A 12,173-nucleotide genomic window follows, 5' to 3' on the forward strand; every position below is an offset into this window, starting at 1 on the left:
CATGGCTATGTGGGGTTGAGGAGCTCCGGGGGGGAGGGGGAGGGGGGCGATCGCAAGGCTTTGAAGCGGGTATACTCTACCTCCACTCCTCCCCAGCCCACCTCTATTGCGTTGGAGTGTGGCATGATTGTAACTGATGCCACCCACTGACTTTGGAGTCTGTGCCGTTCTTCCGTCGGTCCAGGTTTTGACCATGGAGATTTGCCTTAGAACCGTGACCTACATGGACCAGCTGGACTGGCTGTGGGACGAATTATCGGCTGATTTATTGTCTAGATTCATTGTTTATGTGAGAAAAATTTGACAAGGTGGAGCAGTGGACATAAATGCCACCAGAGGGTGTCAGAATTCGTTGGAAAAACAGGGCAGCTTTCGCCGACATGTTGAGGCTTTGAAATAGCACTAGACGTTCTTTTGTTGCTGTTTTGATGTGTTGTTGGTGGTGTCCGATGCAATCGAAATATAGGTGTTGGGGGTGTTGTGCTAGTAGCCGCTCTCGGCTCTCCGATAAATTTTGACAACTCCTGGTGGTGCCGCAGTGCCGATTGCGTTGTGGTGCTGGTTCCCGTTGGGTTATTCAGAGTGGACATCTCGGTCTACTGCTATAAATTCCGCTTTCCGGCCGGCCGTCCTGAGAATTGTCCCTTACTCAGCCAGAATTGTATTTTTTTTGTGCCGCTTCCGAACAGCAACAAGCAGTCGATATGAGCATTGACTTCCTGTCTGAGTTTCGGATTCGCGAAGGCGAGGTTGACATTCGCCAGGCTCGGTGGTACATTATCGCAGTAGGAGGCTCCACACATATTGCCACGACGACTGCTGACTCGTCAAGGCGTCGGCTCTCACAGCTGCGGCCGCTGGGGAGCACGTAGGTGAACTGTATCGTCAAGTAACGACTGGATTGCCCCTTGAAGACAGAAAGATCGTGCAACGAAGAATCAAAGAGGCACTCCTCAAAGCATCGATCCTTTGCGGAGTCCCGCGGTCGGCAGTAGCATTCAGTGCTCTCTATGCCATACTACCAGAGGACGAAATCGACACCTATAGCCCTAGGTAAGTACCTCCTGGCTTATGCTGATGCGTCGTGCTCCCCGCACCGATTGTTCTATTTTCTAACGGAGTCAAATGGAGAACTGAAAAGTTCAACAACCCCGGCGACGAGCAGAGAAGGGCTGAGAGAGGTCGTAAGTATTTTGACACCCTCTGGGGCGGACCTTCCGGGGGACAGGCGCAACGAGACCGGGCGAGTAAATATTATCCGGATGTTTGTATGACGCTCCGATTCGACGAACCCAGTTCTGGTGCTAAAGCATGGACGACTTGACAGATTTGCTCAATATAAAAACCAACTACGAGCTTTGGATGAGCGAGGACGCCATCCTGTCCAATATCGAAACTCAGCTGTGCAACGTGGCTTTGTTAATATGCAACAACTCACCCACCCAGATGCTGTGGCATCTGAACGGGCTGCTTCGGCATGGAGCAACCAGGGAAGAAGCCCAGTTTGCCCAAGATCTCGCTCTAGCAGTTGCACGGCAGTTCAATGCCAAAACCGGTGATATTACAAAGATCGAGGACCTCAAACTGTAAGTCTGAGCATCAAAGGGCCCGAGACTCATAGGCAATGTTAAGGTATCGAAGGTTCTGAGGGAAGGGCGTGTTGCGCGGCCTCTCTGATCAGTGTTGAGAGTTGGCAATTAGATAACTATGAAATCCATCGTTAGGACTACTAGCGGTGCATGAGCAATATATAATAATGCCAATTCCTCAACATCGCACCATAGCCTTCTCTTCTGGGCAGCCACATCAAAGTGCAATCTAATTAGGCTTTTGTATTTGTTTGCCTCGAGATCACGGTGTCGTAGGTTCTACTAACTAGTGTATACCATAGCTTTTCCCCCTCTCTTAGGCCATATTTTGTTCAACGATGTACCCCCTTTCTCCCATACAACTGAAAAAGAGTAATACGCAGGGTAGTGTGGGGGATGTGGAAAACCTGGGACTGTGTGCAGAGTCAGGTGTTTCGGAGTCCGGAGGTTTGAAGGGCCGGGTTCGGCATGAACTCCAGTCCGGCTGACCTCGTCGCCTGGGGTCAGTGTTTTAAACCGGGTCAAAGGTCCACAAAATTGCACAATCTCAGATAAAATGTTCCTACCTCTTGGAATAAACATTATAGACCAAATTCAAAGCTCCTAGCTGACGCCTCAACCCAATACAATTTGGACCAATTATGCCGGCCTCGAAAGTCGCGATCGTTACCGGGGCTGCGGGAGGCATAGGCATGGCGATGTCCAAGCTCCTGATCAGCAAAGGGTATCACGTTGTTCTCGCCGATATTGACGCTGAAGCAGGCGCCCAAAGCCAGGAAATATTGGGCTCGAGCTCCCTCTTTGTCCAGTGTGACCTGGCGGATTGGGACTCGCAAGCTGCGATGTTCAAGGAGGCGTACAATTGGCGTGGCCGAGTCGACATTTGTGTCGCCAATGCCGGGATCGACGAGAAGGAGCGGTTTTACACCATTCCTGAGGTTAACGCGGAGCCCCAAAAGCCGAATCTCAAGGTCATAGACGTCGACCTTTTGGCCGTCGTCTACGGCCTCAGGCTTTTCCGGCACTACTGGCGAAAGAGCGGCAACCCGGGACTCGGAAAAATGATCATCACCAGCAGCATGGCGGGAATTTACGCTTTCGTTGCAGCGCCCATGTATTGCGCTGCTAAACACGCGGTAACCTATCCTTGGAGCACACTCGTGCAGACATGCAGTGGCTGACCCAGTGACAGATTGTCGGGCTGGTGAGAGCATCATCGTTCAAGTTACTGCAGACAGAGTCTCTTACCATTAACGCCATCTGCCCCGGCCCAGTGGACACTGGAATCAGCGATATCATGAAGAAGGTGGTCCCAGCAGAGCATTTTACTCCCATGTCCGTGGTGTTGGGCGCGTTTGAGAAGTTTGTCGAGGAAAACGTGACTGGTCAAGTGGCAGAGTGCTCCAACAAGACCTTCTATTTGCGCGATCCGGTGGATTATTCGGACGATAACTCAAGATTCTTAATTGAGGATATGAAGCGCTTCTCATAAAGGAGACTATCAAAACAAGTCAGCTATCACGAGCCCACCGTTGCCCCCAAGTACCCTACGCTCTCCACCCGAATCGGGTCGGTGGTATAGGAAGAAAAGAATAAGGCAAAGGATGGTTAAAGCACAAGCTAAGGAGAGCTAAAGCACGAGGCTATCAGTTGACAAGGCTATCGATTAACGTCGCGTTATCCTTTTTCACGTAATAGAAAAGAGAGAAACCTATAAGAGTTTTCTCTCACCCGATTTGAGTGAGAGAGAACTCTTCTTTCTTATGCGTTAAGTTATTGTTAATAGAACTACGTAAGATAGAATAAGTGTTAGGACATCTACAATTACCCCGGAGCCCTACAGAACAAACACAGCAAAGGGACCAAAACGCTAAACGGGAGAGGAACGTATTGTAACAGAGCACTTCAGGGTTCGGCGTGCACGTGCAACAACCCACAGAGGCCTGTCCAGCAGATCGGAAATCGAGAACGCGTCTCTGGTTGACACTGACAGGGAAACACCAGCACCAACACCACCCCAGAGAGGTAGCAGCTAGCGCAGCGAGCGCCTAGCACGGCGATGGCATTGAGAAGGAGGAAAGCGCCGATGAAAGCCTCAAGAATAGGTAGACGACATTAAAAAAATGGAATACTCTATCTTCCTGTAAAGAATGGCCGCCTGCCAGCACTATAAACTGTCCTGCTCCCAGCGATCTATAAACATATATATGGAGATAGTTCCTATAGTTCTCTTCGTAGTCAACCTCGTTCACATAAAATTGAGTTCCTCGGTTTTATACCCTTTACGTATAGTCCATCCACTATACACATAGTCTTAGTCTCAGCTACATAGCCCCACTCCCATATCACTAGGTAAACCCGGTTGACTATCGCGGTGACACCTCTCGTGGCAAAAGCGGTTCGTAACATCCTAGTCATTGATTTTAACGTGGGCCTGCTCGTACATAGTCTTCTCAAAAAGATAAATCATCTCTTGAACTTGGGCATCCCCGGACGGCATCATCTGCCCACCATAAATACCGCACACTCCAGCGGCCCTGTCAAGGAACTAGAGCAAAAGAAAGAATTGAGGTCAGCACTGGCTCTAGATAAAGACAGTGGAAATCAGGTTCATATACCCAGAATAGATTTGGCATGCCGCTCCAATTCAGGCAGCCCGCTCTCCGATACGTCACACCCTCCAGGCTGACGTCCTCTCTGGTCAGCAGGCCACCGAGGCCCCAGTCATAGCGAACACCCGGTGGAAACCGACCGATAGCACAGGGGCCTCTGGTTGGTCGACTGTCGTAGAGAGCCTGAAGGGCAGAGCGACTGTCCTCGCTAAGCTGTGGTTGAAACATCATTGCCGTCGTTTCTTTCTTGAGCAACTTTCCGTCATCGACCAGAATGCTGTGCAAAACTCTCAGGTACGAGGGCATAGACGCGTAGAGCCCCTGTCCACCCATCTCTGTCTGAGCCGCCGAGTGCATGTCCGGTCCCGAATATGCGCGAGCTGTGCCATTGGAATCCGTAGGGTCTCGGATGCTCATGCTGACCAGTCGTGCCGCCAGCTCCGGCTTCTTTCTGGGCCAGTAGGTGATGTCGGAGATGCCAAGTGGAGCGAAGATATTGTTCTGGCAATATGTTTCGAGGTCTACATTGGCCACTCTCGACACCAGGACGCCAGCCCAATCCAAGCCAGTGCTGTACTTCCACGATGTCCCCGGCTCAAACACGAGGGGCAAGTTGTAACTCTCGACGACGTTCTTGGGAGGTCCAGCCGCACCCAGGGACGCGTGATATTCCTGAAGGACTGGTGACATGAACGTGTACGCAAGCCCCGACGAATGTGTAAGAAGGTGGCTATTGGTGCAGGTCAGTACTCTGTCTAGGACCATGAGATACGGAAAAGGATCACCGCAGAGTGATGGGATTCTGTCGCTGCGTAAACACGGGCTTCCCATTCTCCATTCCTATCAAGATATGATTCTCGGCGAGTTCTGGCAGAATTCTGGCGACATCCTCGTCTAGGCCGACTTGACCTCGCTCAAAAAGTTGCAGGACCGCGATAGTTGTGATCAACTTTGACGAGCTGAAGAGGGCAAAAATACTGTCCATTTCAAGAGGCTCCTCCTTGCCTTCTGCAAGGGATCGGACTCCGAAAGCCTTTGCGTAAGTGAAGCTCCCCGATCTATCAGACGCCACCAACACCGCGCCGGGAATCTTGCCCGCGGAGACCGCGGCCACAAATGCTTCTTCGAGAGCCTGCATGGTCAAGATGTATCACTTTGGCTGTAGAAGGGCTGGTCTAAACAGACTCGTTGCAGCTGATGCACGTCAGAAGAGTCGTCTAATCGAGACGGTAGATCCGCTTCTGTCTCTGAGTGAGTGCCAAATTGCCTTGTATCTTGCGAACTGCTGCTGAAGCGACAAATTACAGCCCCTGATGGTTGACGGTTGACCATGTTCCTAGCCATGGTGCTGGTATATCGACGAAATTTATTGCGACTGTTTTGCCGCCATAATTCTGCTATTGCCGAATAGCTTCAAAAAGAGGGAAACCCCAGACCCCTCCCCATTGAACGAGCTAGGCTTCCCAAGGATGGATCGCGATGGGTGAGGCGTCAATGTGGGCTCTGGTTTCTCCAAACAGGCTCAGAGCACAGGGGGCGCTAGTCTCGCACACAAGACTGGATGTTGCAGCAATGCTCCCCCCTTTTCTCATGTCCATCCCCCACAGCGAGTTGAACGCCTTGGCCTCGCTCAATCCAATGTGTTCGTGCGTCCGTGCGCCTTTCGCCCAGCATGGAGAATTGGCCACCCCCACTTAGCGCCAAATTACCCCGCTACCCCACTACCCTGCTTCCACATTGCATGCCTTATATTTATGTTTATTGAAACCTAAATACTCTAGCTCACACTTCGCGCAAATGGAGCTCGCATTACTCAGCTTCTCTCGCAGTATCGCACTGTTTCCGGAGCGTACCCCAATCAGCAGGCCAAGGGCCATATCAAGGGAGCCTTCTGACCCTGTTCTCGGCCCTGGAGTGCATATGCTTGGACATGTCTATCGGGAGCGACTACTACTGGACTACACCTGGACAGAAGCGGGCAAACTAGAGACGTGCGGAAATATGCCCGTTCAGTTCCTCCCAGGGGGAATTATACAGGCGGGGCGCTTGACAACAATGTGCTCGTTTGACTAGGATTTGTCATGACCATCGGTGACAATCGCTCAAGCCTCCTGAATTGAGCTAGTTTCAATGCGATGCATAACCATGCGCTCCTTGTGCCCGGCAGGAACTATACGCTTCAGGGCTTAATTGGCATATTCCCTCAACGGCTCTGCCTTCAGGTTTGGCCATTCTTCCCCCGTGGAGGACTAACATCTAGAGATCGAAAATGCAGCTGTGCTGAATTGTACTCAGGTTCCGTCGCGCCGACGACTTCATCATACTATACCAATATCCCCATTGTGCCTCATCAGGGCCAGATCTGAACTCGAGCTACGCGTCAGCTATTATTTCGACACATAGGCCTGGTGCAGGGTCCGAAACGATTGCTTTCATCGCGGCAATCTCTTGACCCACGCCCAGGCTCGCCCATGTAAAGGGGTTCATCGGATTGGATGTCGGCGGGTGAGCGAAACTCCACCTCATCCGAGGGGGGAGAAGTGGAGAAGTGGACCCCGGCGGAGGGCTTAGCCGGGGAATATTTGCGGGGGAGGGCTGGTAACCTCTGGCCACAGAGTCCCTTGCTCGCATTAGCTCGCGCGTTACTGGGGTTGACTTTCCAATGAAAGAGGCGAGATTTGCTCATGACGTGCCAAGCCTGTGGCTAAAGTAGTCAGCACGTTCAAATATCGCCATTTGAAGAGTATGAGAATTCCACACTCTTAATGAGACAATGCACTTGTTTTACTACGTGGCTAGATCTTTCAAGAGCTCACCTACCTACTAGAGCTCGCATTATTTTCTAGGCCTTCTGAGATGTGGTGGAAGTTGAAAGGTGGAGGCTTGAATAACTCAGGTGTCCCACTGATTTAGGATGCCAGTGCCAGGGCTCTCTTCTGGCATCCCACCTAGCCGAGACCAGTACCAAACGGGCAGCGCTATTTCTTGGTTTTTTTTCCAGTTTATAAGACCGAGTCTCCCACCTCGCAAGATGCTGAGACCGCCCTGCAACTTTCCTTTCCCTTTCCCTCATTCTCCGTACACAAGCACCGCGCATCCGGCCTTAACGTCTTTGATCCCGTTGCAATCCCTCAACATGGGACTCGGAGTGCTTGAGCCCAATACAAGTTTGGAGCATGTGCCAGGCACGGCCCTCCTCCAAGACGCCATTCCTACGGAAACTGCTCATCTGAAGAAGGGAACAGGCCACGACACTGATGTTGTCCTGGTCCCCCAACCGTCTAGCAGCCAGAATGATCCGCTTAACTGGCCGTTGTGGCAGCGAGACCTGATTTTGGTTTTGTTTTGCTACCTCACCAATATCTGTGTCGGCGCGTATGTCGCCCTGCCGAAGTATTGCAAAGTATTGTGCTTACTGTGCTCAGCATTGGCCCCTTGATTGGCGTCCTAGCCCTCGACATGGTCCAAGCCTTTCACATCGACTTCCAAAAGGTCACCTTGCTCTCCGGATATCAACTGGCCCTTGTCGGTGCGATTGCTCCCCTCGTGGCGGCACTGAGTCACAAATACGGCAAGCGTCCTTGGTTCCTCACATCCATGGTCTTCTTGTTCGCCGGAACCATCTGGTGCGCCAAAGCCACGTCGTATGACTCTATGGTTGGTGGCCGCCTGATTCAAGGTGTGGGCACCGCCATCTTCGAAAGCGTCACCTTTACGCTCATCGGGGACCTCTACTTTGTCCATCAGAGAGGCTCGCGCATGGCCATCTACGTTGTCGCTCAAGTCGCGCTCGTCCTTCTCCCGTCCCTCCTCACCGGAGTCGTCTCCGTCAACCTTGGCTGGCGGTGGTGTTTCTGGTTATTAGCAATTTTTCTGGGTATTGGCTTGGTCCTCGTTATCCTTTTCGGATGGGAGACAGCCTACAATCGGAATCAACTTTACGATGTCGATACCTCATCCCATGATGTAAGTTGCTCTGTTGGTCCACTGGGGCTTTGCTTACCAGGTGAAGAATATACATGTCATAGAAGAACTCAGAAGCGGCAAAACAGTCGACGAAGCTGGCGTGGCCGCTCATCTAGAAAGAACAATCTCGTCAAATACCGGAGGCAGTGTCGTGCGAGACTCCTTCTTAAAGCGAATGAAGCCTTGGTCAACTACATATAGCAACGAGTCTTTGATCCAACTGATTTTTCGTCCGTTTTACATATTGCTCAACCCAGTCATCCTCTGGGCTGTCTTGCTGATTTCCTTCTTCCAGCTGTGGAATGTTGTCATCAACTTCATGCTGGGACAACTATTTGGACCGCCACCTTACCTACTCAACACAGCGCAACTAGGATATATTGGAGCTGGTCCCATGGTTGGCGGATGCATCACTTGTCTTCTCTTTGGAGCAGTGTCTGACCGAATCGCCAAGAAGGCTAGCACTCGAAATGATGGAATATATGAACCTGAATTTCGCCTTATGACAATGGGCCTCGCACCGATTCTGAGCACAATTGGATACTTCTGTTTTGGTCCTTTTGCCGCCGAGGGTAAAAGTCCAGTCATTATGTCGGTCCTCTGGGGTGTTGGCTTTGCTAGCTGCGTGGTTGTCACAGCTTCTCTGGGAAGCTACTTGGTGGACGCTTATCGCAATGTCAGCATCGAAGTCTTTGTCGTCTCGATGTCTGTCAAGAATTTTATGTTCTTCGGATTCTCCTGTAAGTCGAGAGACGCGTTATTTGAGCGCCTTTGACCGAAGTTGATCGCTGACCTCAACACCAGTCTTCCTCAACCAATGGCTTGCCAAATGGGGACCAGAAAAAGTCTTCAACACCATTGCAGGAATCTCTTTGGCTTTCTGCGCCACCACGATTATCGTCTATATCTATGGCAAGAAAGTCCGGGCTTGGTGGCACAAGCATGATATTTTCGACAAATTGGAACGCCATCAGTAATTGAAAAGTATTGGTTCGAAGGAGGACTAAACGCAGGCTCCCAGGCAAGTGGGTGAAATCTCGATAGGATTGCTTCGCTAGGGAGATGTGAGCCTGCCTGTGTTTGCTCTGCTTTGTTATTAGCTCTTCGAAATTCCTACCAATACACTCGCGCTTATTGTGCCTAAGGTTGTTGGCCCCGTGAGGTCCCAACCCACCAGCTTCAGTTGACTGGGCAACTCATCCATGATTGACCTCACCTTCAGAAACGTTCTATGCCATGGTAGAAGCCTCTAGGGTAATCAAGTTCAATAGTTTCACTCTCTGCAGAAGGCGAACGCACCCGCGAGTCGAGGCGTTACATCTCTACCTCCCTTCTTTCCTTGTTCCGAGCTTTCGTTCACGAAGAGGCTTAACCTCTGAGGTTTCAGTAGTATCTTTCACTGGTACGAGTCCAGCGACATGGTGCTCGACATCCTAAAAGCATTGCACGCCGTGCTGCCAAAAGGTGCCTCCCCGCAGGGAGGCGATGCGGTGATTTTTACTCGTAATAAGCAAGGTACAACGATCCCCATGTGGGATGCCTCCCCCCCACAGATCAGGATCCACTTAGCGCTTTGCGGGGGAACGGAGAACAGTCGAGCTTCTCCCCGGGAACCATGGGTTATTCTCTATCAAAAGATTTGTTGGACTTCTTTGATGTGGACCAGACATCACCGTCGGTCTGCCCTGCTAATTCACACCAGTAATTCTAGAGACCTACCCAGGACGGCACGCGCCTTGAGACAAGATCAAGAGACAAACATGGGTGTGCAATATCCGATTCCTGTGGCAGAGGATGCGCCATTTCCTCTGCAAAACATTCCCTTTGGAATTTTCTCTACAGATTCGGATGTAAGACGACACTCATCTACCAAGGCTCAACAGCAATGCTGATGAAAGTCAACTAGCCAACTCCTCGAGTCGGGACCATCATTGGAGACCAGATTATTGACGTCAACTTGCTTGCACGTCAGGGCGCCTTTGACAACCTGTCTATTCAAGACCTGTCTACTCTCCGAGCAGCTTTATTAGCACAAACTCTGAACCATTTTGCCTCGCTGCCTCGATCTGTGCGTTCGTCAACTCGTCAGCGTTTAATTGACTTGTTAGAGGAACCATCTTCAATTCTGTTCAAGGACAAGGAAATCAATTCTAGCGCTTTCACCAACGAAAAAGAAGCGAAATTGCACCTTCCACTGCAAATCGGTGCCTTTGCCGATTTTCTCTGCTCCGAGACGCACCATGACAACGTAAGTGTAGTATACTCCCTAAAGACTGACGGGAGGGTATGTTCGCACAAGTGAGCTAATTCAAGGTGCTAGGGCAACCGCATGTCTGGAAAATCAATACCCGCCTTCTACCATTTTCCCCCAATGTACACGGGCCGTACAACATCCATTGTTCCCAGCGGACAATCGATTAAACGTCCTAAAGGAATGGTCATGAGGCCGCCGGGGTCCAAAGACGGTCCCAAGTTTCAGTTCAAAACTTCCACCAAGATGGACTATGAAGTCGAGATAGGTGTTTTCATTTCTAAGCCGATTCCTTTCGGCCAACGGATCTCGGCAGACGAAGCGAAAGAGCACATTTTTGGTCTTGTTCTCTTGAACGACTGGTCGGCAAGAGACATTCAATTTGGCGAGATGATCCCGATGGGACCGAGCAATGGCAAGGCCACAGCAACCACGATCAGCCCTTGGGTCGTCATGCCTGATGCGCTGGGAGATGCCCAGGTGGGATTTGTGTCAGAGAAAGCAAAAGCTGATATCTCGTCGCATCCTCCTCACCTACGACATGCCGTCGGCGACATGGAGGTTTCCTGGGACATTGTCCTAGAAGCTACGGTGTCGGGCCCTAACGAGCCACCAACTTTGGTCTGCCGCTCCAACTTGAAGGATTTGTACTGGTCACCAGGTCAAATGTTGGCGCACTGGGTGTCCGCAGGGAGTGGAGCAAACACGGGAGATTTGCTGGGTACGGGAACGGCTTCTTCTCCGGGACACACCGACGAGATTCCAACATTAGGCTGCCTCTTCGAACTGACCGAAGGTGGCCAGAAGCCCTTCAAGTTGCGAAGCGGTAGAGAACTGAGATGGCTTGAAGACGGAGATGAGGTCGTTTTGACCGGCTGGGCCAAGGGCAAAGACGGGAAAAGGATTGGTTTTGGGCAGGCTGCCGGATGCCTGCTGCCATCCGACTAAAACAGACAAAAACGTAGGAGGAAGGCTCCGAGCTAGCTCGCTCTGTTTAGTTGGCTCAACCTAATTATATCATGCCGTAGTCCATCGACGTCTTTTTACATTAGGTTTTTTCTCCTATCAATGGTATCCCATTCCACCATCTTAGTGGCTCGGACAGCATTCTCTTTAGAGTTCCGATGGATGCTAGAGCTAACTTTGAGCTGCTAGAATTACCAGCTGCAAGTATCTAGAGTCGTGATTGATGACCACGAGACTCGGTTGACAACGAGGCAATATATCGTATTATTATTGCCACCAGACTTGGCCCCTGCCCATGAACGAGGTTGGCTGGATATGTCTGACGAGCTAATTTCTGAATTTCCACATTTAATGTGATCCGATGTTATTAAGCTCATGGTTGTCTTTCCAAGACGGAGGATCAGAGCTGCAAAGACCACTCACCAAGCCGACTACTTGGCCAAGACGCGGTAAAGACTCATGGCCTGGTCTCTAACGGAGGGCGTCTCATCACATAACAATCTCTGGAGGCTCCTGGCTCTCAAGATTCAAACGACAACGGAAGTCGCATCGCTGACTCTGGGATATTTGGGCGTCCGCTCCGATGATGATGCTCCTTGGCGGGGATTTTTACACCGAACGCACGACGCAAATGAACTCGTGCTCCAGTCCGTTAGGTGGAGGCCGACAGACAAAGGCAAATCCCTCATCGCACAAATTTGCTGGTAGCGGTATCAGCTGTTGTCATTTTAAGCTTTGGAGAACAAAAATCAGGTCTAGTTCGCTTCGCATGGTCTGGTGATACTGCGA

General features: G+C 51.0%; 5 protein-coding genes across 5 annotated transcripts; 4 read left to right on the top strand and 1 right to left on the bottom strand.

The window, feature by feature from the left end:
- Positions 1 to 704: 704 nt before the first annotated feature.
- On the top strand, positions 705 to 1,590 carry Z519_02862 (uncharacterized protein; the record flags this gene model as incomplete). The annotated part of the gene is made up of 4 exons (XM_016760617.1): positions 705 to 785; positions 833 to 1,053; positions 1,132 to 1,268; positions 1,328 to 1,590. The coding sequence occupies 4 exons, from the start codon at positions 705 to 707 to the stop codon at positions 1,588 to 1,590; spliced, it is 702 nt and encodes a 233-aa protein (XP_016622467.1).
- Positions 1,591 to 2,230: 640 nt separating this feature from the next.
- Positions 2,231 to 3,081, top strand: Z519_02863 (uncharacterized protein; the record flags this gene model as incomplete). Its single annotated transcript, XM_016760618.1, has 2 exons — positions 2,231 to 2,725; positions 2,782 to 3,081. 2 exons carry the CDS (start codon positions 2,231 to 2,233, stop codon positions 3,079 to 3,081), a joined length of 795 nt encoding a protein of 264 aa, XP_016622468.1.
- A 918-nt stretch (positions 3,082 to 3,999) lies between these two features.
- Z519_02864 (uncharacterized protein) lies at positions 4,000 to 5,339 on the bottom strand (the record flags this gene model as incomplete). Its single annotated transcript, XM_016760619.1, has 3 exons — positions 4,000 to 4,137; positions 4,208 to 4,931; positions 4,987 to 5,339. 3 exons carry the CDS (start codon positions 5,337 to 5,339, stop codon positions 4,000 to 4,002), a joined length of 1,215 nt encoding a protein of 404 aa, XP_016622469.1.
- A 1,998-nt stretch (positions 5,340 to 7,337) lies between these two features.
- On the top strand, positions 7,338 to 9,144 carry Z519_02865 (uncharacterized protein; the record flags this gene model as incomplete). Its single annotated transcript, XM_016760620.1, has 4 exons — positions 7,338 to 7,576; positions 7,627 to 8,167; positions 8,214 to 8,907; positions 8,972 to 9,144. 4 exons carry the CDS (start codon positions 7,338 to 7,340, stop codon positions 9,142 to 9,144), a joined length of 1,647 nt encoding a protein of 548 aa, XP_016622470.1.
- Positions 9,145 to 9,927: 783 nt separating this feature from the next.
- Positions 9,928 to 11,366, top strand: Z519_02866 (fumarylacetoacetase; the record flags this gene model as incomplete). Its single annotated transcript, XM_016760621.1, has 3 exons — positions 9,928 to 10,017; positions 10,074 to 10,415; positions 10,488 to 11,366. 3 exons carry the CDS (start codon positions 9,928 to 9,930, stop codon positions 11,364 to 11,366), a joined length of 1,311 nt encoding a protein of 436 aa, XP_016622471.1.
- Positions 11,367 to 12,173: the final 807 nt, after the last annotated feature.

Source organism: Cladophialophora bantiana (genome assembly GCF_000835475.1).
Source record: "Cladophialophora bantiana CBS 173.52 unplaced genomic scaffold supercont1.4, whole genome shotgun sequence".
Taxonomy (NCBI): domain Eukaryota; kingdom Fungi; phylum Ascomycota; class Eurotiomycetes; order Chaetothyriales; family Herpotrichiellaceae; genus Cladophialophora; species Cladophialophora bantiana.